The sequence below is a fragment of the Salvelinus namaycush genome, chromosome 22, assembly GCF_016432855.1.
Source record: "Salvelinus namaycush isolate Seneca chromosome 22, SaNama_1.0, whole genome shotgun sequence".
Lineage (NCBI taxonomy): Eukaryota > Metazoa > Chordata > Actinopteri > Salmoniformes > Salmonidae > Salvelinus > Salvelinus namaycush.
In genome coordinates this window covers 26,897,212-26,921,783 of record NC_052328.1, presented here as the reverse complement: position 1 = coordinate 26,921,783, position 24,572 = coordinate 26,897,212, and the positions used below count along the sequence as shown (strand labels likewise).

At 46.8% G+C, this 24,572-nt stretch overlaps 1 protein-coding gene across 1 annotated transcript in view; it reads right to left on the bottom strand.

Annotated features, from left to right (window-relative positions):
• The window catches only part of LOC120017810 (girdin-like), a 75,387-nt gene that overhangs the window by 18,436 nt on the left and 32,379 nt on the right, over nt 1-24,572 (bottom strand). The window contains exons 4-20 of the mRNA XM_038960780.1: nt 20,697-20,755; nt 19,720-19,803; nt 17,903-18,043; nt 16,321-16,490; nt 11,044-11,125; nt 7,789-7,947; nt 7,464-7,610; nt 6,668-6,812; nt 6,135-6,313; nt 4,271-4,408; nt 3,507-3,821; nt 2,593-3,348; nt 2,166-2,296; nt 1,869-2,007; nt 1,363-1,548; nt 1,059-1,220; nt 179-456 (exon numbers count right to left, since the gene is read on the bottom strand). Coding sequence (XP_038816708.1) covers nt 179-456; nt 1,059-1,220; nt 1,363-1,548; nt 1,869-2,007; nt 2,166-2,296; nt 2,593-3,348; nt 3,507-3,821; nt 4,271-4,408; nt 6,135-6,313; nt 6,668-6,812; nt 7,464-7,610; nt 7,789-7,947; nt 11,044-11,125; nt 16,321-16,490; nt 17,903-18,043; nt 19,720-19,803; nt 20,697-20,755 — 3,271 coding nt within the window. The remainder of the gene's footprint in view (nt 1-178; nt 457-1,058; nt 1,221-1,362; nt 1,549-1,868; nt 2,008-2,165; nt 2,297-2,592; nt 3,349-3,506; nt 3,822-4,270; nt 4,409-6,134; nt 6,314-6,667; nt 6,813-7,463; nt 7,611-7,788; nt 7,948-11,043; nt 11,126-16,320; nt 16,491-17,902; nt 18,044-19,719; nt 19,804-20,696; nt 20,756-24,572) is intronic.

The following is a 24,572-nucleotide window of genomic DNA, read 5'->3' as shown; positions in this document are numbered from 1 at the left end:
CAGCAGCTGTACACGCGTCTCCGACTTGAGTGCTGTGTAATGGTAGAGTGGAGGTGAATGCATAATAAGACTGTCGTGCACGTGTGTGTTTGGCCGTGAGTGTGGGTAAGTGTGTGATGGTAGGCCAGCTGTGCTACATTATGCATTTAGCACATAACAGTGCCAGTAGAAACCCCACCTGTCCTCCAGGTCTCTGTGCTGTGACTCTAGGCTCTTGTGGGCACTCTTCAGGCCTCCATGTTTGCCGATGAGGCCCTCGTACTCGGAGGCCTGTCTCTCATGCAGGGCAGCCAGTTTCTCATGATCCCTTAGCAGCATCTCATAGGTGGACCTCAGGTCTTCCCTGTCCCTCACCGCCCCCTCCTTCTCGTTCTCCGTACTTGACTGCTGCGTCGCCAGTTGGGCATTCTGGGCCATGAGAGCGCCACTCTGGGAGTTCAGCGTTGAGTTCTCAACCTAGGGGGGAAACAAGACTTCTGATTGGACGATCTGAGCAGTCTGAACTCAATCAAAAATGTCCTTAACTATAACAGTTTTTTCAAGGGTTTTGTCATGTCCTGCTAGGAATAGCAATGGATTAGATTAACTGATTATGTGAAAACCAGGGTAAGAACCTCACAAAATAATTTGAATAGACACAGGTGTCACTTCTGAACAACAGGGGGCACTGTGTACACAGCCAGCCTGTCCCTCCAGTCCACTCTGATGGTTGAGACGTTGCATGTCCTTGTCTGATTTGGATAGACATCAGTGGTCAAATGTTTTTTTGCCAGTACAAATCACAAGCACAGACATGTTCAAAGTTGTAATTAGTTTTGGCTTGCAGCAGAACGCAAGACTTTGTTGATCCGCTGCCATAAAATACATCAAAATAGATGTTGTGGCGCAAAGCTGAATGAGAAAGGAATTATCTCTAGCCACGGGGCAGAGTGGAGAGAAGAGACACGCTTGGGGAGAATTTAAACTACAATACAGGCTATAGATGCAGTGTAGACAAGGCCAGAAAATAGAGTTCAGGGCACAACAGTGAGGGAGCAACAGAGGGAACCAGGGCTTACCTGTAGTTTGGCGTTCTGGGTCTGTAGTGTGGTGTTGTTCTCCTGTAGAGATGCAGTCTGTCTCTGCAGAGCCAGAATCTGGGCCTGCAGGTTACTGCTCTGGGTCTCTAGCTGCTTCAGGTTGGTATGCAGGGCCTGCTTCTCTGCCTGGAGGGTGGCGTTCTGGAGATGGTATACAGACAGACAAGATATACACAGGCATTAATTATATGCAGAGGCCCTTCACACTTCAGTGACACATCACTGTCACATGCAGTATTTAAGACGGCTGTTTTGAGTTGTTGATTAGATAGAGTGTACTCACGTTCCTCTCCACCTCGATGAGGCGGTCTTTGACCTTGAGCAGTTCCCGGGTGGTCTCGTGGCTCTCCTTCTCCCACTTGTTGACGGCCTGAGAGTCCTCCCTGTCCCCTCCTCTGGGGGGTGAGCTCTGCACCATCCTCTCCTCCTCCTCCTCCCTCTGTCGCAGGGCCTCATAGTTCTTCTTCACCTGGAAAGGTCAAAGGGTTAAACGTCCATCCCCCCAAATCTTCCAAAGATATACTGTTCTCTGTTCTGGCACCCCAGCAAGGGTTCTAGTTTTCGTCACAGAGTTGAAAAACGTGCTGTGGAGACTATTCTCTGTGTTTTCCAGGCTCCTGGTGCCTCAGGAATAGATAACATAACGAAAAAGGAATGAATACATAATACATGGCCTCAGAAGCATTTCAGTGTTTCTCTGAGTCATGTGTTAAAGAACATAACACAGAATCTCTCCGGGATAATGTTTTGGTCTTCTGAACTGTTGTAATGTATTGTTTGGGAACTAACAGTTTTAAGCTCCTGGCGCAGTTGTTGGTTGAGGTTAGAGGATTCCTGCAGTCTGGCCTCCAAGGCAGCTATCTTCTCCTCCTTGATCTCTAGAGAAGACTTGAGAGTGGACTCTAGCTTGAACTCCAGCAGCTTGTACCTGCAGATAAGGGACATTCAATATCATTAAAGACCAAGGGTCTTCCCTGGAAAGAATTCAAGGTCTTGACAGTGTATTGATGGCAGAGTGCCTACTATGAACCTTCATTGATGTGGTACTTTTGAGCAGCAGCATAGTGGTTTGTGTGTGTGTGTTACCTGTCATCGTCAGAGCTCTGCTCGGCCTGCAGCAGCCTCTCCTTGTTAAGGCCTATCTTCTCCAGCTCGTGGGTCAGTTTCTCAAGATCATTGTTCATCTGCTGAGTCCGCAGTTTCTCACTCACCAGTTCCTGGAACATCAAACGCCAACCCAGAATCACTTTACATTTGTAATCCCTACAACCCAATCCTTTATTAATGAATAATATAATCTTATGGAGCACAGTGGAGTTCCAAGTTTGAGAAAATGTGTTGACATTATGCTCTGGTTCTATTACTTCTTGCATAATGCAGGTGCAATGACTATAACAGAACTTTATCGATCATCTAAATGCACATTTGAAGTCTTATGGGATCCACACAATGCATTACAATATATCTCCTAACATTACAACATGCCTCTCTGGGGTAGTAGCTACACCATTACCTCTCGCAGAGTGACCAGGGTCTTCTTATCTATAGTGGCCTGTTTGACCAGCTCTTTGTTCTCCTTCTCCAGGTCTTTGAGGCGGTTGCAGGAGTCCTTGAAGGAGGTCATCTCCTTACCCAGCGAGCGGTTCTCCTTCTCCAGGTGGCTGATCCTCAGGTTGTCCTCGTCCAGCTTGGAGTCCCTGATCTCCGCCTGCTGTCTCAGTCTCTTGTTTTCCTTCTCCAGCTGCTTCTTGTCCTTTTCCAGCTGAGAGCTCTCCTGCTCCAGAGTCTTATTCTCCTGCTCCAGCTGCTCCAGACGTTTGCTGGAGATCTTCAGTTCCTCCAGGCTCCTCTGCAGGCTCTGGTTCTCCTGTTCTACATCCTGCAGCTCCCCCTCTAGCTGCTGGATCTTGCGGCTGCTGTTCTCTAGGGATTTCTGCAGCCGCTGGTTCTCCGTGTCCAGGCCCTGGTAGCTCACTTCCAGCCTCTCCGTCTTCCTGGAGGAGGCTTTGTGCAGCTCCAGGCTTCTCTTCAGCTGGCTCCTCTCGCTCTCCAGCTCCCGGTTCTCCAGTTCCAGCTGAGCCGCCTTGTTCCCGGCCGAGCGGAGCGCCTCTGCAGCCCTGCGGAGCTTCAGGTTCTCCTCGTCCAGCTGGACATTCTCCTTCTCCAGGGCTTCCAGCTGGAAGGAGGTGCTCCGCAGGCCTTCCACGTTCTTCTTCAGACGACGGCCCTCTGCCTCCAGCTCTGCGTTCTCCTTCTCCAGAGACGCCACCTGATGATTTGAGAGAATGTATGAAAATGTATCAATTAATAAATTCTCCTCTTTTAAAGTCCCATCTACTGTATATGATGGGGGCACAGAATAGACAGCAGGTACACAGACCACTAGAGGTGAACTACACAGCCACCAATGCATGCAGAGAGGCAGACCTTGTCACAGGTGATGCCCAGGCTGGCTACTCGCTTCTGCAGGGCCTCGTTCTCCCTCTCCAGCCGCTGCGCCTCCACCTCCAGCTCCTCTGCCCGCTCGCCCTTCTCCTTGTACACCGCCAGGTCCTTACGCAGCTGCTTCCGCTCAAACTCCAGCTTGTTGAGCTTGGAGCTGGTCTCCCGGATGGACTCGTGCAGCACGCGGTTCTCCTTCTCCACGTCTTTGACCCGCGCCTCAGGGCCCACCTGGGAGCGTTGCCTCAGCGACGAGACGGTATTGGTCAGATGCTCGTTCTCCTGCTCCAGGCCTTTCACCTGGGACACGACATAGAGGACGTCGGAGTGGCAGTATGGTAGGTCAACTCAAGTCATATTTCAGTATGGTGTTAATATGAAGAGAACCCTGAGTCTTTCCTGAATATGGGAACTGAGAAGACTATACCTAGGGTCCTGATTTCTTCCTAGTTAACGCTGTAGTGTAGGTTCACCAGAGATCTGGTTTGTATCCATGTCGTCTCACTGTAAACATCATCAATCTAAACACCCTGTGACCTCATTACATTCTGTCTGCTTTACCCCCCAAGCCACACAGAGCTCTCCAACTAGTTGGGAGAATGCAAGCACAAAGACTGCTATCTCCTAAGAAAACTCGATCCGGATACATAGGTAGTAATGTCATTTGGAGACTCTTGGCACCAGACCAGATCAAAACAAATTCAGTCCCTCGACCCACCGTGTCTGTGTGTGTGTGTGTGTGTGTGTACCTGTCTCTCAGAATTCTCCCTCAGCGTCTCCAGGGTTTTCTCCAGCAGAGCCTTCTCCTTCATCAGGTCAGTGCCGAGACTCTCTGCACTGTGCAGACTCTCCCTTTCTGTGTTCAGCTCACTCTCCAGCTGCACCAGCTGCAGGCACACACAGGACACGCACTGTTACCATGACACCCAGTCACTTAGATCACAGACACAATGAGAGTGTGCAATACAGGCAGGTACTTGTCTACCATACCATTACCCATCACAGTTTGGCACCATTCTATTGTGATTCGGTCACTGTTAAATTGAAGAGCCTGTTTTTGAATTTTAATTTGCAAAAATAAAACTGAATTGACGCTGATTATGTTATTTATATTTCTCTAGTCACAGTGGCAGTGTTGTGATACATGTCCTTTATTAAAGGGACTCGTAGGCAGGTCCATATAAAGCCCTTCTGATGAAGCTGGAACGGCTCATAGGAGCAGGAGCCTATCTCCTGTTTCTGTAGCGTGAGGCAGCTTGATGTACAGGTACACCCTCTGGACAGGATGCTAGTCTATCTCCTGTTTCTGTAGCGTGAGGCAGCTTGATGTACAGGTACACCCTCTGGACAGGATGCTAGTCTATCTCCTGTTTCTGTAGCGTGAGGCAGCTTGATGTACAGGTACACCCTCTGGACAGGATGCTAGTCTATCTCCTGTTTCTGTAGCGCGAGGCAGCTTGATGTACAGGTACACCCTCTGGACAGGATGCTAGTCTATCTCCTGTTTCTGTAGCGCGAGGCAGCTTGATGTACAGGTACACCCTCTGGACAGGATGCTAGTCTAGCATCCTGTTTCTGTAGCGCGAGGCAGCTTGATGTACAGGACAGGATGCTAGTCTATCTCCTGTTTCTGTAGCGTGAGGCAGCTTGATGTACAGGTACACCCTCTGGACAGGATGCTAGTCTATCTCCTGTTTCTGTAGCGCGAGGCAGCTTGATGTACAGGTACACCCTCTGGACAGGATGCTAGTCTATCTCCTGTTTCTGTAGCGCGAGGCAGCTTGATGTACAGGACAGGATGCTAGTCTATCTCCTGTTTCTGTAGCGCGAGGCAGCTTGATGTACAGGTACACCCTCTGGACAGGATGCTAGTCTATCTCCTGTTTCTGTAGCGCGAGGCAGCTTGATGTACAGGTACACCCTCTGGACAGGATGCTAGTCTATCTCCTGTTTCTGTAGCGCGAGGCAGCTTGATGTACAGGACAGGATGCTAGTCTACAGGGTAAACTCTTCACAAGGCAGACTGATTATTACTAATCATATCATAGATATCCCACAAGCACCTAATTCTGTCAAAGCAGCTTAACTCCAAACTGCCTACGTATTGCTCATCTACAGGCAGCCAGTTAAACGGCCGTTGTTGTACAAGAGCTCCTGCTTGGGTTCACTTTAAAATGGGCTCTCATAAAGACCGATCCAGTGGTGCTGCCTAACTCAGTCTTGCCTCTTGTCTTTGTGTGAGAAAGGCACATTTCATGCATTCTATGCGGAGAGCACAGTCTGAAAATAGCCGAGAGTTAGCTTATGGAGGGGCCTTCAAGTGTCAAGTCTGCGAGAGAATAGGAAACGGTCTTCAAGAATTACTCCGTTCTTTCAATTCCCTCTGGTGTCATGGAGCTAAGAGGCCTGAAAGCCAAGTCCTGGGGTGAAATATAGCGGGCTGGACCAAGATGCTACTGTAGGGGTAAAGAGCAAGCAGCCATTGTTATGTTGTTGATGCATAAGGAACAAGTGTGGAGCCCATGTTGGGTGGGCTAGAGAAGGGGAAATGTTCAGGAAGCAAGTGAGAGGATTTCAGTATATATTCTATACAAGTATAGAAGCTGCTCTGACCCTCTGGGTGAGCCTCTGGTTCTCCTTGTCGGCCTTGAGGAGACGTGCGGGGACGTGTTTGCTGGCAGAGCCCCTCAGCTCCTCCACAGTCTTCAGCAGGGTCTGGTTCTCCTTCTCCAGCTTCAGCAGCCGGCTGGATGTCAGCTCATTCACCTCGTGGCCCAGGGACTTCTGAGGCACTGCACAATGAAACCATCTATGGTTAGGCACACAACAACATACTGTATGCAAATGCTACAGGTTCTGTTATAGTGGTATGAAGTCCCCCAAGGGAAGAGGAAGTATGGAATATCCCTAACTGTAGTTACTGACAGGGTTTATCCTGATCCAAGACCAGTTAACCCCATTAACATCGTTCCAAATCCAGGCCCAGTGCTAATCTGGGTCTTGGAGTCATTGAATATTAATTACAGGAGTTAGTCATGTGTAGATAAACCCTGTCCAATCTGTTGTGTGTGTATGAAGGACCAAAGCCAGGGCCAGGGTTGAAGCCAGAGCCCCAGTGCTGAGGGCTGCTGCTCCAGGCTGCTCACCCTCTGTCAGGTCAGGGGTCATGGAGAGCTGCTGTAGTTCCCACCCCAGGTGGAGAGACTCATCCATGCTCTGTTTCTGGGCCATCTCCAGGACCAGGTTCTCCTCTAGCAGCTCCTCAATACGCTTCCTGTCCATGTCCCGGTCCTAACAAACACACAGACAGACAACATACACACAACACACTGTCAGACGGCTCCACAAACGCTAAGCCTTACAGTATAGTATGGGCATTCATCAGAGATGACCTACAAGATGGCTCCAAAAAAAGAGCTTGTACCAGAGTCTCTGGGTTCGCGCCCAGGCTCTGTCGCAGCCGGCCGCGACCGGGAGGTCCGTGGGGCGACGCACAATTGGGCTAGCGTCGTCCGGGTTAGGGAGGGTTTGGCCGGTAGGGAAATCCTTGTCTCATCGCGCTCCAGCGACTCCTGTGGCGGGCCGGGCGCAGTGCGCGCTAACCAAGGGGGCCAGGTGCACGGTGTTTCCTCCGACACATTGGTGCGGCTGGCTTCCGGGTTGGAGGCGCGCTGTGTTAAGAAGCAGTGCGGCTTGGTTGGGTTGTGCTTCGGAAGACGCGTGGCTTTCGACCTTCGTCTCTCCCGAGGCCGTACGGGAGTTGTAGCGATGAGACAAGATAGTAATTACTAGCGATTGGATACCACGAAAATTGGGGAGAAAAGGGGATAAAATTTATAAAAAATAAAATAAAAAAAAGAGCTTGTAAAATCAGACCACTCTGTCTGTTTGATTCCTCTGATCCCACACACAAAACACACTACGTTTCCCTCTGTCCTTTACCATTTCCATGTCGTGGATCTTGGATTTGAGCTGCAGGCTCTCTTTCTCCAGCTCGTGGAGTTTGTCAGAGCGAGCCCTGGTTCCTTCCAGCTGGTCCTCTAGCATGGCCTTGGTCTCCAGCAGAACCTGGTTGTCCTCCTTCAGCTCCTGTAGGACCCAGCAGATTTCACACACACGTCAACCACAGCCATATCACTACTACCATCCCCGCCACCACACATTCAACCAACATTGGGACAACAGGTCAATACATTTATGTTACACACAATGAATGCTTCATTGACACGTCAAGCTTGTTGGGTGCTATTTCTTTGTTTTGGCGTACCTCTACTCTGGCTTTGTAGAACTCAATGTCGTAGAGCCTCTCCTTGTAGCGTCCCACTTCACTCTCCAGCTTGTCCACTCTGACGGCCTTCTCCCTCAGAGCGTCCAGCTCGTCACGATATGCCCTGGCAGAACGGGCGTCCGACAACAACTGCAGGCTCTGGAGGGGACAAACGAAACACTACATGTCAGTGTCACACTCATACAAGATATTTGTTTCACACAGACCCCCACTATATACATGCATTGCACCAGGCATAATTCATATTGGTAAACAAACACACCGTGGACTGTATAGGTAGACACCATATAGGTAGACACACATGGCAGTCATACACAGAGGCAGGCTGAAGCTCCTCTTAGTCAATAGTGTCATGAGTCAGTCATCTTCTCTGGAAGAGGGATTTGAAATGACCACACACACACACACACACACACACACACACACACACACACACACACACACACACACACACACACACACACACACACACACACACACACACACACACACACACACACACACACACACACAATAATAAGCAGCTCTGCCATGTTGTTGTGGTGGGCCCTACTCCCTAACGCTGCAAATTATGTTTACAACAAAGACAACATCTAAGGGGTTAGCCAAGCTATAAATAGCGCAGCCACTAATTGGTTAAGGGCATTAACCTAATGATTAAGAAAGTAAAACAGAAGGTGGTGGCAATGGTTTGATGTGTTGTATAACTCTGAGGGCAGTCAGGACACCAGAGGTGACATGAGATCTTATGGGTGGAGCTTTGGTCTAGTGGTCTGGGCCAGCTTTGTGTGACACACCTGGCATAGCTCAGCAGCACGGTTAGTGTGTCGCTTATGTGCGAAAGTGTGTAGCTGGAGTTCAGGAGAGACACGTTGGTTCATGGCAGACACATACTGTAGTGTGTAGCTGGAGTTCAGGAAAGACACGTTGGTTCATGGCAGACAGATACTGTAGTGTGTAGCTGGAGTTCAGGAGAGACACATTGGTTCATGGCAGACAGATACTGTAGTGTGTAGCTGGAGTTCAGGAGAGACACGTTGGTTCATGGCAGACACATACTGTAGTGTGTAGCTGGAGTTCAGGAGACACGTTGGTTCATGGCAGACAGATACTGTAGTGTGTAGCTGGAGTTCAGGAGAGACACGTTGGTTCATGGCAGACACATACTGTAGTGTGTAGCTGGAGTTCAGGAGAGACACGTTGGTTCATGGCAGACAGATACTGTAGTGTGTAGCTGGAGTTCAGGAGAGACACGTTGGTTCATGGCAGACACATACTGTAGTGTGTAGCTGGAGTTCAGGAGAGACACGTTGGTTCATGGCAGACAGATCGTGTGTATTGATGTATTAAGTGGCGTAATACTGGTGCTAAGTCATGTGATGTGGTTTGGGAGCTCTGTCTGACATCAGCTGTAATTGACTCCCTCTGTTTACTCAGCAGTGGTGACATTCTGTGGCACATAAAATGTCAACGCTGTAACAAGTAACAAATAATTAAAGAGCAGCGGTAAAATAACAATAGCAAGGCTACATACACCAGGTACTGGTACAGAGTCAATGTGTGGGGGCACCGGTTAGTTGAGGTAATATGTACATGTAGGTAGAATTATTAGAGTGACTATGCATTGATAATAACAGAGAGTAGCAGCAGCGTAGAAAAGGGGGGGCAATGCAAATAGTCTGGGCAGCCATTTAATACAGCTCTGTGCTGTACTAAGTTGTTCTGTATGGCTCTGTGTTGTATTGAGTTGTTCTGTATGGCTCTGTGTTGTATTGAGTTGTTCTGTATGGTCCTGTGCTGTATTGAGTTGTTCTGTATGGCTCTGTGTTGTATTGAGTTGTTCTGTATGGCTCTGTGCTGTACTAAGTTGTTCTGTATGGCTCTGTGTTGTATTGAGTTGTTCTGTATGGCCCTGTGCTGTATTGAGTTGTTCTATATGGCTCTGTGTTGTATTGAGTTGTTCTGTATGGCTCTGTGCTGTATTGAGTTGTTCTGTATGGCTCTGTGTTGTATTGAGTTGTTCTGTATGGTCCTGTGCTGTATTGAGTTGTTCTATATGGCTCTGTGCTGTATTGAGTTGTTCTATATGGCTCTGTGCTGTATTGAGTTGTTCTGTATGGCTCTGTGCTGTACTGAGTTGTTCTGTATGGCTCTGTGCTGTATTGAGTTGTTCTGTATGGTCCTGTGCTGTACTAAGTTGTTCTGTATGGCTCTGTGCTGTATTGAGTTGTTCTGTATGGTCCTGTGCTGTACTAAGTTGTTCTGTATGGTCCTGTGCTGTATTGAGTTGTTCTGTATGGTCCTGTGCTGTACTAAGTTGTTCTGTATGGTCCTGTGCTGTATTGAGTTGTTCTGTATGGCCCTGTGCTGTATTGAGTTGTTTTGTATGGCTCTGTGCTGTACTGAGTTGTTCTGTATGGCTCTGTGCTGTACTGAGTTGTTCTGTATGGCTCTGTGCTGTATTGAGTTGTTCTGTATGGCTCTGTGCTGTACTGAGTTGTTCTGTATGACTCTGTGCTGTACTAAGTTGTTCTGTATGGCTCTGTGCTGTACTGAGTTGTTCTGTATGGCTCTGTGCTGTACTGAGTTGTTCTGTATGGCTCTGTGCTGTACTGAGTTGTTCTGTATGACTCTGTGCTTTACTGAGTTGTTCTGTATGGTCCTGTGCTGTACTAAGTTGTTCTGTATGGCTCTGTGCTGTATTGAGTTGTTCTGTATGGTCCTGTGCTGTACTGAGTTGTTCTGTATGGCTCTGTGCTGTATTGAGTTGTTTTGTATGGCTCTGTGCTGTACTGAGTTGTTCTGTATGGCTCTGTGCTGTACTGAGTTGTTCTGTATGGCTCTGTGCTGTACTGAGTTGTTCTGTATGGTCCTGTGCTGTACTAAGTTGTTCTGTATGGCTCTGTGCTGTACTGAGTTGTTCTGTATGGTCCTGTGCTGTACTGAGTTGTTCTGTATGGCTCTGTGCTGTACTGAGTTGTTCTGTATGGCTCTGTGCTGTACTGAGTTGTTCTGTATAGCCCTGTGTTGTACTGAGTTGTTCTGTATGGCCCTGTGCTGTATTGAGTTGTTCTGTATGGCCCTGTGCTGTATTGAGTTGTTCTGTATGGCTCTGTGCTGTATTGAGTTGTTCTGTATGGCTCTGTGCTGTACTGAGTTGTTCTGTATGACTCTGTGCTGTACTGAGTTGTTCTGTATGACTCTGTGCTGTAGTAGGTAGATTTTGTCCTGCACCTCTTGCTGAACCCTCTTATTCTCAGTCTCCATGATGTCCAGTTCCTGTCTGCAGTCCAGCAGCTGCTCACTCTTCTCCTCCCTGAGAGAGAGAGAGAGAGAGGTAGATGGGGAAAGACAGGGGGAGAGGGAAAGCAAGCGAGGGGGGGGGGGGGGGGAGGTCGAGAGAGAAACGTGAGAGACCGAGAGAGAGACGGGGGAGAAGAGAGAGAGAAAAGAGAGTGAGAGAGAAGGGGGGTTGAAAACAGAGAAGAGAGAGAAAGAGAGAAGGGGGAGGAGAGAGAAAATAGAGAGAGAAGGGGGGAGAAAAGAGAGAGGAGAGAGAGAGAAAGAGAGAAGGGGGAGGAGAGAGAGAAAGAGAGAGAGGGGGGGAGAAAAGAGAGAAGAGAGAGAGAAGGGGGGAGGAGAGAGAAGAGAGAGAAGAGGAGAGAAAAGAGAGAAAGAGAGAGGGAGAAGAGAGAGAGAGAAGGGGAGAAGAGAGAGAAGGGTGGGAGAAGAGAGAGAAGGGTGGGAGAAGAGAGAGAAGGGTGGGAGAAGACAGAGAGAGAAGGGGGGAGAAGAGAGAGAGAGAAGGGGAGAAGAGAGAAGGGGAGAAGAGAGAGAAGGGTGGGAGAAGAGAGAGAAGGGTGGGAGAAGAGAGAGAAGGGTGGGAGAAGACAGAGAGAGAAGGGGGGAGAAGAGAGAGAGAGAAGGGGAGAAGAGAGAAGGGGAGAAGAGAGAGAAGGGTGGGAGAAGAGAGAGAAGGGTGGGAGAAGACAGAGAGAAGGGGGAGAAGAGAGAGAGAGAAGGGGAGAAGAGAGAAGGGGAGAAGAGAGAGAAGGGTGGGAGAAGAGAGAGAAGGGTGGGAGAAGACAGAGAGAGAAGGGGGGAGAAGAGAGAGAGAGAAGGGGAGAAGAGAGAAGGGTTTGAGAAGAGAGAGAAGGGTGGGAGAAGAGAGAGAAGGGTGGGAGAAGAGAGAGAAGGGTGGGAGAAGACAGAGAGAGAAGGGAGGAGAGAGAGAGAAGGGTAGAAGAGAGAAGGGGAGAAGAGAGAAGGGTAGAAGAGAAAGAAGAGAGAAGGGGAGAAGAGAGAAGGGTAGAAGAGAGACAAGGGTGGGAGAAGAGAGAGAAGGGAGGAGAAGAGAGAGAGAGAAGGGGAGAAGAGAGAAGGGTTTGAGAAGAGAGAAGGGTGGGAGAAGAGAGAGAGAGCGAGTAAGAGAAGGGGGGTGCAAGAGAAAAAAAAAGAGACATTGTAAAACACATTCACATATGTACGCATTTGAAAAACACCATTCCTCACAAACAAACCCATAACTGTCCCACACAAATATGTATTTCTGTTTTCTTTAAAGTTGCCTTGAGACACTGGAATTTTTACTTAGATGTTTACCCAGCAGAAAGGAATCCATGGACCTCTTTCCTTACTGGGCCAGGTCAGCTGGTTTGCTTGTGGGTGTGTGTGGGTTGGGGGCTGGGGATGGGGTTAATTACCAAATGATATACAAACATATTTCAACTGAAAATATACAAAGTAGGACCACAAAAACAACCTACAAATGACCTCACAACCAACTCCCCGTGACATGCAAATCTCTAACTGTAGAGCTGCCTTGCTTTGGTTCCACCGGCTCTTTATAATCCAGCAAATCCAGATAACATCTGGTTAACTGTGTAACATGCCAATAGATTCCTTTCTTCCCCATGTCTCTGACTAGACTGACTTCAGACCCCCTCAACCCAGCATGAGCAGCAAATAGAGCCCAACTACCAACATCAGGTTCTTCTGTTAATGGATTTGCTCTATTGTGACGCCGCAATAGACAGGCAATGCAACCTAAATGCAATTTGTATGGCCTCCTGCTGTTTGTTTAGATGCGACAACGACTCGGTTTGGGAGCAGGTTGGGGCTTGCTGAGGCTGAGGGAGGCCAGTCCTGCAGGCTGCCGGTCGGTGAGGAATGAAGAATGCGCCACACAGAGCCTTGAAGAGGGCTGTGCATTCCTCAAATGAGCTGAGATGCTTTCCAGTCTCCCTGGTCCAGATTAGTGATCTCTACTGGGTCTGCTATTGGCTGGAGGAATTATTATCACTGTTCTGTTCCACACTTTCTGTGACGTGCATGTTGAAATCAGAGGCTGGAGCAGCTAGCTTCGAGCGTGGAATAAAACTCACGTTCTGCTGCTGTTGCTACAGCTGCTTTTGGTGAGCACAGGGTACACGTACGCGGGCGCACACACACATTTCCAGTGTGTACCATGTGTGTCTGGAGCCCTTTAATCTCATCCCACAATAGATCATGTCATCAGACATTCAGTCTCGCCACAGCAGTAAAACAACTTTTCAACACCTTTCAGTGTTTCCCCCAGTTTCATTTAGGCCCTAATAAAGAGAGTAGATGACAGACTAGGCTCAACACAAAGCTGCTCATCCACTGTGAACCTGTGTGGGTGACAGCACTGAGCCTGCAGCAGCTCTGAGTCACTAACAACCGTGGTACCATGGTCTACCCACATTTTACAGTCTACCATTCACATTAGACAATGCGCCATACTGTCGTTCTACAGAACCTGACAGGATTGAGATGGCGACTGGGTCATATCGTCATCTATTTCTACACAATCTATTCCTGCATTCCTCTTAACACCAGGTTTTGTACTTAAGTTAAAAAATATGAAAATTAAGCATATTTTCTAAAGATATTCTGCCGGAGCTATGGTCACATGGTCACTTTACTGTGCCCTCAGGAGGACCTTCCCTGGCAATCAGTAAAGACAGTAGAACACAGTGGATCTCTATGTATTGGGTTTAACAGAGAATGATCCCTTTCCCTCAAATGTTGGTGCTTCACAGTGAACAATGACCAGAAATCGGAGAAAAATAAGTGGAATTCAATAGATTTTGTGCTCTGTAGGTCAAAGACACATAAAGAAGAACTATAATGCCCTGTCATGGAATCCTCTGATCTGGGCCAAATCCCCAGACATCTGAGTCGGTATCAGTCGGAGACAGCATCAGGACTGGCCTGGGTGACAGGAGCAGTATGTGATTATTTATGGCCATATCATCTCCACAGGAGACTACAGTATATGCACTCCTGCAGAGAAGCAGTCTGCAGCTTCTATGGCTGACACCATTTAGTCAACTGTTCCATTGTTCGGTCGATAGGCTGTTGGTCGACCGAGATTTAGTGGAGCGGTCGCAAATATAAAAAATGTTTTATGTCTGTTTGGCCCCTGTCTCAGTGGACTAATCCATTACGGAGGCTGCAGGGATGGCACAATCCAAGAAGAAGGGGAGTGTGGCTAAGATGCACAAGGTGCATCGCTCTCCAGAATGTGCTCTCTCTGCCAATTTGTGCACATTCATTGTGTGAATTGTCTGTCCTTTGTTAGTGCCTATCAATTCCCCATTACATACATCAATATTACATTTACTGTTAATCCCCATCATTTATAATCTACAATGTTTGTTTGGTTACAGTAATTTCTGTTAATGCATTCAATATATTATTATTACAGTCGTTTACTGTTTTCATTGTCGGGGTAGACACGTTGTTTGCAAGGCTTACAACCTATGCTACACTTGTGAGAAACAAGTTTTGGTTTATTTCCTTCCATTTACGAGTTTTGTCAATTTATTAATTGTCTTTTGTTTGGAGCTCTCCTGTCTATGTTGAGTAAGGACGCGGACCTAATTACGCATAGAAGTAGGCCAAATGTATAACTGTGCCAATGTGGGGATGTCTGATAGTATTTTTGATTGTCTTAACTCACCACCACTAGGCTAATGAGCTGTGGAGCTTCTCAAAGTATTTTTTTTCTTCACCTCAAAAGTCTGTTATGAGAATGACAATAGTTCCTCCCTTTCAATAACCACCGAAATGTCATGCTCTGATTTGGTGGAAACATCTGTGTCACTGCACGGGAAACTCTGAGGACCCAAAATAGTTTATACAATGTTGCAAGTTTGCTAGTGCGGGCTTCAGGCCGGACCCAGGTGATAGTTGATACAATGTTTCAAGTTCGTTGCAGACAGGTCATGCGTCGCAAATGTGATTCATATGATATTTATTTTATCAGGATATTTTATACCTGCAATGTTTTGATTTGTTGGCATTTTTTTAACCTATATACCAATAGAAGTAACTTTTAGATTTGAATAATTTAGATAGAATTTAGATTAACCACACAACATTGATTTGGAGATAAGAAGACGTTATGCGCGAAATTGTGCATATGAAAATCATAACTGCCACGCAGATCGAAAGAAATTGTAAGATAAATTGTACATTTTCTACATGAAAAAGGTTTCCGACCCCTGGTGTAGCCTATTACCAGCAACTTCAGAATCTGCAACGCCAGGGGGAGCGCCAGGGGAATCTGCAGCACCAGGGGGAGCTAACAGTTTTTTTCTTCTGGTTATCTTGAGTTCTGGCTCCCTCTTGAGTCATTTGTCCTAATTATTTCATCAAATAGTGTGCTTAAAGCATCAGACAAGCTCAGTGCATTTTTTAGTCGGGTACAGCACTAGCAGCTTCACTGATATCTTCTCGAGTTATGATCATCGTAAAATGCCCGATACCTCAGAACCGGTTCGAATGCCAACAACATTACTGGGCAAACCATTTCAATCTTTTGATGGACTTGATGAAGAGAATCCACAGTCAGCAGCTTAGTTTGTGCATTCTTAAACACTTCCCCCTGAAACAAAGAAAGCATATCGTAACAACCCCTCCCTTTCATAAACTGACCACTGGCCTTTGTCTCTGCCAAGACTAATGGACTCTGAAGAGGAAGTTAATTATGACACTGCAAAAAGGTCTAGCACTATCACACCAAAACAGTAGCATAGAACCACTTGCGTCTTATTGAGAGGCTACAGGAAATGTTTTCTCCTCTAACAATACCCCTGACATGTAATGATTTTTAGCTCCGCAATTAGTGTCCTGCTTTTGCTGTTCTCTCCGGTCAGCGTTAGAGTGCTATATGAACTGGAAAACAGAGAACGAGATACTCCTCAAAAGACAGAGAGAGAGCTGAGTCACGACTCCCAGCTCCAATGGCACACAGTTCTGGAAAAGCAGCAGATGAATGCAGTGTCAAATTTAGACACTCTGCTAGACAGTACATGGGACAACCACAGTACTTATAGGATACCTGTAGGAAGCTTACACAACCTGTGAGAACCAATGTTATGTTTAGAGATCCCACAGACATTTTGCAGTCTACCACTACAAACTTACTCAGAAGGGCCAATGGGGTGCGTACAGAGCTGTTGAAAGGCCAACGGGGGTACTTACAGCTCCTGGCGCAGACGTCTGATCTTGGCCTTGGCGTCGGCCAGCTCCACAGACAGGTGCTGCCGGCTCTCTGTGCGGCGCATGCTGGGCGAGTCGTTGGGCGACTGGGCACAGAACGGCTGGGGAGAGTACTGTCCACAGTCCCTCTCCTGGGTCAGCTCCACGATGGTCTGGAAGGACACAACACAACTCACAGACCATGGCTATGATCATGTATCCTACACACACATCATATACACCGAGTGTACAACACAATAGGGACACCTGCTCTTTCCATGACATAGACTGACCAGGTGAATCCAGGTGAAAGCTATCATCCCTTATTGATGTCACTTGTTAAATCCACTTCAAATCAGTGTAGATGAAGGGGAGGAGACATGTTAAAGAAGGATTCTTAAGCCTTGAGACATAGATTGTGCCATTCAGAGGGTGAATGGGCAAGACAAAATATTTAAGTGCCTTTGAACGGGGTATGGTAGTAGGAGCCAGTGTGTTAAGAACTGCAACGCTGCTTGGTTTTTCACGCTCAACAGCTCCCGTGTGTATCAAGAATGGTCCACCACCCAAAGGACATCAAGCCAACTTGACACAACTGGGGGAAGCATTGGAGTCAACATGTGGAACGCTTTTGACACCTTGTAGAGCCCATGCCCCAGCGAATTCAGGCTGTTCTGAGGGCAAAAGGGGTGCATCTCAATATACATGTTTATATACCAAGTGTATACTTGAGACATGTATCACGCCTTCCTTACTTGAAATAATCAGCCCAAGTCATCTAACAAATTGCTTACAACCGTGTTAGATCATTGATCACAATGAGGGTCAAAGCAGTTGTCAGGCAGGGTATTGAAGATTGAGTATACTGAGGGTGTGGTTTGCAGACTATATAGTCTACCATATGTTGCGTCAGGCTGCCCTGCTTTTCTGTCTGCTCAGTCTGGGAGGTGTGAGCTTAGGGTAATGACTCCGATTAGGACGGGCCTCTGAGGGAAGAAGCAGCAGCACCTAGACACCGGGACCAGTCACTTAAATGGAAACCCCAAACATAATGAAAAGCCAAGTACTAATTGGCCTAATGCTGTTAAGGCTCAAAGGTGAATTGGGCTGGGTTTGAAGATAAGAGTGGGAAAAAACATTGGGTTTAAATGGTCTGTGAAAGAGAGAGGAAATCAAACAATATCTTCCCATCATCGTCATTTTAGTTCACCCCACGACCCTCCTCTCTCCTCCTCCGTTTATAACCCAGTGGCCATGCAAGGAAATGGGCTTTTAATGAAGAGCGTCTGGTTTCCAGAGGAGATCTGGAGATCATTATCACCCCACCCCCTCCCCTGTCCTCCCCCCTGGCCAATAGAATGCTGGGACTGCTGCTCTACCAGGCCATGGCAGTTGTATGGGTGGGCCATGCTTAATCAGATTGCTCTAGGTTCAACTCACACACATGCCATATAAATGCACAAACAGACACCATCCAGACTCTATATAGATTGTTAACAATTTTCCACCCTTCTTCATTAAGACAACCTTTTATGTACTCTCTTGTGGGGTGAGTTAAAAAGGCCCCAATGTTTCAGACATGTACCTCCAGCTGGTCGTCTCTCTCGTCCACTAGGCGTTTGAGATGGAAGGCCATGTTCCTGGAGAAGGAGTCCAGGTCCTCTGGGGGCAGCTCGCCCCCCTCCAGCCACTGCAGGTCCACAACATTCTCCTGGTTGTGGGTCACCTTCAAAACAACAGCATAGAGTCATCTCACTCTGCCAGCCAATACACAGAGACCCAGGTGTGTTGACAGCAATGGGCAGCCAACTACTTTAACTCAAACAGTTGTGACGGGCAGTAATGTAAATTTGGCTGATAAACTCACAGATCTGTCCTACAATAACTCAAGTGTCTTTAAGCATGAAACACAGAGAATCTCATTGCTGAAAGAATGCTGATAGGTACTTATCACAGTGGGAGGACGTTCCTTCTCTTGCTAGAACAAAAGCGGTAGCTGCTACTTGCCGACCTGGTAGCGACGACCCTAACGATTCTACTTGTAGAATCGCAAACGCTCATCAGTGACCAACAACTTGACTTTGGGCCAATCAGAGAGCATGAACCCGTACGTGGGGTAGCCAATACATTTAAAAAAAGGAAAGAGGGCATTTTCTCTGTACATCCACGGATGAGCCAGTCACACTTCATATGCAATGTAGGCTGTGGGATGTGGGTGGGATGTGGGATGGTAGCTAGCTAAGTGCACAGATGCAATGCACACAACACTAAATACTTCCTCCAAGCTAGCTAACCACTGAGTTGACATTATCATTAAAATCACAACGGATTAGCTAGCTTCCATGAAACAGCTGCCTGTGTTAGCTGCCAAGTTAGTGCAGTGTCCTTAGCTAGCTAGTTATGTTGTGCTACACTGGCGCTGGCAGTGTGGGATTATGGAGAGTGATTTGAAAATGTTTCTTCGTCATCTTGCTAGTTAGTTATCTAGCTGTGGCCATCTGGCTAGTATCAACAAGAGCTTTCTACAAAATTGCAACATTAGCGCAGTTAGCTTGGAATCTAGACCATAAGCAACACACACAGACATGTGTAACGGATGTGAAATGGCTAGCTAGTTAGCGGGTACGCGCTAGTAGCGTTTCAATCAGTTACGTCACTTGCTCTGAAACCTATTAGTAGTGTTGCCCCTTGCTCTGCAAGGGCCGCGGCTTTTGTGGAGCGATGGGTAACGATGCTTCGTGGGTGACTGTTGTTGATGTGTGCAGAGGGTCCCTGGTTCGCGCCCGTGTCGGGGCGAGGGGATGTACTAAAGTTATACTGTTACATTGATGCTGTTGACCCGGATCACTGGTTGCTGCGGAAAAGGAGAAGGTTGAAAGGGGGGTGAGTGTAACGGATGTGAAATGGCTAGCTAGTTAGCGGGTACGCGCTAGTAGCGTTTCAATCAGTTACGTCACTTGCTCTGAAACCTATTAGTAGTGTTGCCCCTTGCTCTGCAAGGGCCGCGGCTTTTGTGGAGCGATGGGTAACGATGCTTCGTGGGTGACTGTTGTTGATGTGTGCAGAGGGTCCCTGGTTCGCGCCCGTGTCGGGGCGAGGGGACGTACTAAAGTTATACTGTTACACATGCATTGCCAAACAACGCTAGCGCCACCTTCTGGTTAGGAGTATTTTATAGCTGAATGTCTGACGACTTCCAAGGTCTTTGCTGTGTGAATACACAAGCGATTGACTGCCGATACTCTGTTCAGAGATGCTAAGTACTCTCGGCAGGCAAATGTTTGACAATCCTACCGGTGTGTCTGAGCTGTTACATAACAAACTGGCCCAAAACAGACACAAGAGGTCTCAGGGTTTATGTTTTAACTAGATGCCCTCACAAAAATGTGTTTTTTCTCATACCTCTTGGATGTGAGATGCTATGGCAGCTTTTGTGTCAAAGTCTAAGGTCTGGATCCTCTCGATGTACTCCTCTTTCTTCTCACACTGCAAACAAAAAGAGGCAGTTTGGGGTTAGGATGACAGTCTGGAGAATGAGTGGAACATTGTTGAGGTCTTCCTGAGGTCAGCTCCCGAAACACAGGAGAATGGCCTGAGTTCTGATTGGTTGGCTTTAAGGAAAGCGATGTCTGAAGGAATGTGTAGGTATTCTCTTAGTATATTATTTGGTAACCATGCGTTGTGAGCAGCTACTTTGTTCTTTCCTGTTGGTGAGAGTAAGGGAGATAAGTTTGTCCGCTTCAAAAATGCAGACATTTTGCAAAAACTATTATTTTTATGTGCCTTTAACCTGTAATCAAATCATGATGGGAAAAAAAACATCGACTTCACACAGACAGATGAGACGGATACATATTTCCCTTTGAGGAGTCTTTGAGAAGTAGCCTGTTCAGAACCCCTGAACAGTGAGCTAAGTGTGAACAAGAACGACAGTGTGAGGTTAGCATCTCTCTTGCTAGGGCGCTGGTTATGTATGATGCATCGTCATCGTTACTCCAGCCAGGCTCAGGGCAGAGATAGAGACAAGGGTCGGTTCAGGGCAGACAGGGCCTCCCATGGAGAAGCCCCTCTGACCCCTCTCTGACCTGCTACCAGGACAGCCAGGACAGACCACCTGTCGCAGTGCCAACTGCTGAGGAAGAGGAAACGGGGAACTAAAGCTAGTCTGAGTGAGAATGACACATTTTACTCACATTACTCATATAAACTGTAGCTGTGTTAACACTTGTCTGAACAATAGTGCCGAGGGTTATAGATGTTCAGGAACTAGTGAGTAAGAGCTACTTATAACAGTAGTAGAAAGAGGGTTCATCCTACAGGAGTATGGTAATGGTAGACTACTGACAGATGATTAAGGTGGTGACGAGTGTAAGACTTACCTGGACAGCACAGCCAAGCAACAGCAACAAAAGCTTCCTCATCTCCTCCAGACCTTGCTCTGCAGACACAAAGAGATCGTCAATTAGCGTTTTACTACCATTGATAACCATTTACTAGCATTGATTTGATTACACTTTTTATATTCAACTGTAGCTGTTAAACTTCCCAGGGATTTGCCCCTAGTTTCAAATCCATTTCATAATCAAATCCCATGAACTTTCGCAAAAGGCTAAAAAGATAACTGCCCCCGGTCTCACAGATAGGATGCGTACTACAGCTATGAGATGAGCCATTCAGGTAACCCTATTACACACATGTAAAACTGGTAATGCTTGCTGTCCCCAACCAAAAAGACTGTACTGTATTTTGCAGCAATCCAATCCGCTAGGTATCATATGAGGCCAAGCCACACATAGATGAAATGAGAAAACAGCTGTTAGGAAGCTCATCAAGGCTGAGGTAATAATCTGTAGGATTATACTGTAAAATAATGAGCCAGGTGGTTTCTTTCTCTCTCTGTGTGTTTGTGTGTGTTAAGCCAGCTCATCAGCCCCAGGGGTAGAGAGCGGAGCTGGGCCATAAACACAGATTACTAACAACAGGCTTAGACAACCAGGCATGTTTATTCAGAAAAAGGGCCACACAGCAATTATACCTACTGTAAATCTCCACCAGTAGATAAAACATCTTTACGGACAGCCATAATATCAATGGCAAGATTTTGTTGTAAGTGTATGCTATGGTGCATCCGTCTTCTCCATGTGGGTGCAGATGTTGGGTGTCTAGTGACAGCAGAGGTAGTGAGTTTAGAAGGTTATTGGGTGTAGCCTATACAATGGAATATACGCTTCCAAGAGGCGGTGATAAATGTACTGCTTATAGTGCCAAGTCCACTAATGATAAAAGCCATGATAAACATTACTCACTAGCAACACTTCAGCTGAGCTATATCTTATATAAAAATATATTATTATTATATATCTGTAACGAATCAACAACTGATCGTGACACAACAGTTTCACCAATCCTAATGGCATCCTCTTTGAAGACAAGATTTCTCTCATTCCATGTAGATTTCTTACAGATGTACATACATGACATCTAGAGGATCACACATAAATCTCAGCTAAACTAACAGGATGTTTTTGGCCCAGACTGGAGCACCATTAGTAATAAAAATAACTGTAACTGGCCTATATTTGCAACCTCCTCGGTCCAGAACATGAACAGCCTCAGAATATCAATTGAGAGAAGTAGGTCTGTTATGAGAGCCGTGCAACTACAATCACAGAAAGAGGGAAAAGTCGACATGTAAACATGTGTGAACTTCCATTTTAAGTGTTAAGGTCGCAGTGAGGAACTCAAATAATATTCTGATAGCTAGGATAAGGGTGGAACAGACGACGATTAGATGGTTTTAAGGCCCATGCTCACAATACGTTATCAAAGCTAATCAATATCTATAAGGGAAATAGAGAGTAGCCGTTCTGGATTTCTATTCGAAGTACAGAATGCCAGCAGTAACAAATGCCTTCTAAATGCTGTTTCCTCTAACTGAAAGCCTGTATAGTGATTTGGAAAGGCAAATCTTCTTGAGCACTAAAGATAAGGAGCAGGCAGGCACTGGATGAATAATTTAAAGAGGCTGACTGAACCAAGCATGTCTGAAGAGATAGCGAGAGAGAGTGAGAGTGAGCGAGTGAGCGAGCGAGCGAGCGATGGGGAGAGCGAGAAAGAGAAAGATGTGGCGAGAGAATGAGAGAGAAATAAAGATGAGAGAAGGGGCAAGAAGAGAAGAGGAGGTTTAAAGTAGATGATGTTCCCTTGAGCAGCCCTGGCTCAGCAGAGGGTTGGCTCCCCAGGCTTTGTTATCATAGTGCTGTATGTGCATAGTGTGGTTCCTTCCCTCCTCCTTCCCTCCATCACTACACTCACTTGTTCCTGGCAGGAAACTCACAGGGGCGCACGGACAGTGACGAACCCTTCAGAGTTGCATTCCTTCCTGCCCAGCTATTGTTCACAGGAATCTGGTGATGGGGGTTCTTCCGGGGAGCAGGGACCCAAGGACTCGGAGTGACACTGGACCACACATGTTTCCTCTGGTGGAAGACAGTACAAGTCTACTGCGGCCCTGGCCTCTCTGTCATTTCATATCATCATATTACTCATTTTCATCACAATGACAATATCTATTTTGTCAATGCCAATTGGCCCAATCACTGTTATTCACTATATCTATAATGTGGGTCAGTATATCTACAGTATAATGTGGGTCAGTATATCTACAGTATAATGTGGGTCAGTATATCTACAGTATAATGTGGGTCAGTATATCTACAGTATAATGTGGGTCAGTATATCTATGTGGGTATATATATCTATACATGGTTCCTCTGATAAGAAATACTTTTGCTAAATTTCACTTTTCACCACTGAAACTGATTTCATATTCACCTATTTCCCCTACTCTCACCACTCCCTCGGTCTTCTAACCGTCTTCAGGCTTCTAAATGTGACTGTAGGTTTCCTGACTTTCCCACAACCCCACACAGTGTTGTTGGTGACCTTCAGTCTGGCCTGCCTCCACCTGCCATTGGAGAGCAGTTGTCTCCTTACAGTTGTTGTTCCTGAAAAGGGACACTTCTCTGGCATCTAAACGACCACACTAGAATGTTACAATGTCAGCAATACAAAGTAGGTACAAACTACTTTCTACAAGGCAGGAAACCGAGACTCATACCCTTTCTCTGAAATTAAGGCTTGATTGTTAAACCAAAGGAGAAGTAGGTTCACTATAAAGACAAACAATGCCTGACTGTAGTCTTCATTGAACAGGAGATTAGCCTACAGGGGCACATTGTGTTCTAGCTGGTCTAAGTGCTTCTCTTTTGAAGCAGGATCACACTGAATTGAAGGGATATTCAGTGTGGAAGACTGTGTCTGTGGCCAACAGACAGTCTGGGGTAGGGGGCACCCAAGGGGAGAGGGAACCAGATGAGAGAGTGGGGTTTTGTAGTGTTTAGTAACAGAGTGGGTTAATAATCAGAGTCCAGGGTGGATTCTGGATTCCCATATAATGGGCCCATCCCCCACAGAGCCTTAATGACTTCATAATAAAAGCCACATGGGCAATCACTTTCAGATGGCTCCAGCTACTATTGCTGCTGCACACCGCTAGGGTCAAAGGTCACAGGAAAAATACTGGAATGCTGCATGTTGTGGTTCAGGACCGAGTTGGTCTGATAATATTTTGCACATAGGAGTATCAAATGACATGGCTGTGTTGTCTGGGTCTTGACTCTAGAGAAAGATACTAGCTATTTTTCACAGTAGCTCATTCAAGATTCAACAAACCAGCATAATGTGATTGGGAGTCCCATAGGGCGGCGCACAATTAGCCCAGCGTCGTCCAGGTTAGGGTTTGGCCGGGGTAGGCAGTCACTGTAAATAAGAATTTGTTCTTAACTGACTTGCCTCTCATTCAACGTCAACAAAACAAAGCAGATGATCGTGGACTTCAGGAAACAGCAGAGGGAGCACCCCCCTATCCACATCGATGGGACAGCAGTGGAGAAGGTGGAAAGTTTGAAGTTCCTTTGCATACACCTCACGGACAAACTGAAATGGTCCACCCACACAGACAGTGTGGTGAAGAAGGCGCAACAACGCGTCTTCAACCTCAGGAGCCTGAAGAAATTTGGCTTGTCACTAGTGGTGTAATGGACCATAGTTGATCCGTACGTATCACCCCCCCACGGTTCGGCACGCACGTGGACCGCGCATCAATTGCAAAGTTTAACCATCATAGTGTGAAATACAGTTTTACTACTGCTGTTACTTTTTAAAGTAATAATTCCCTACATCTCGATGCAGAG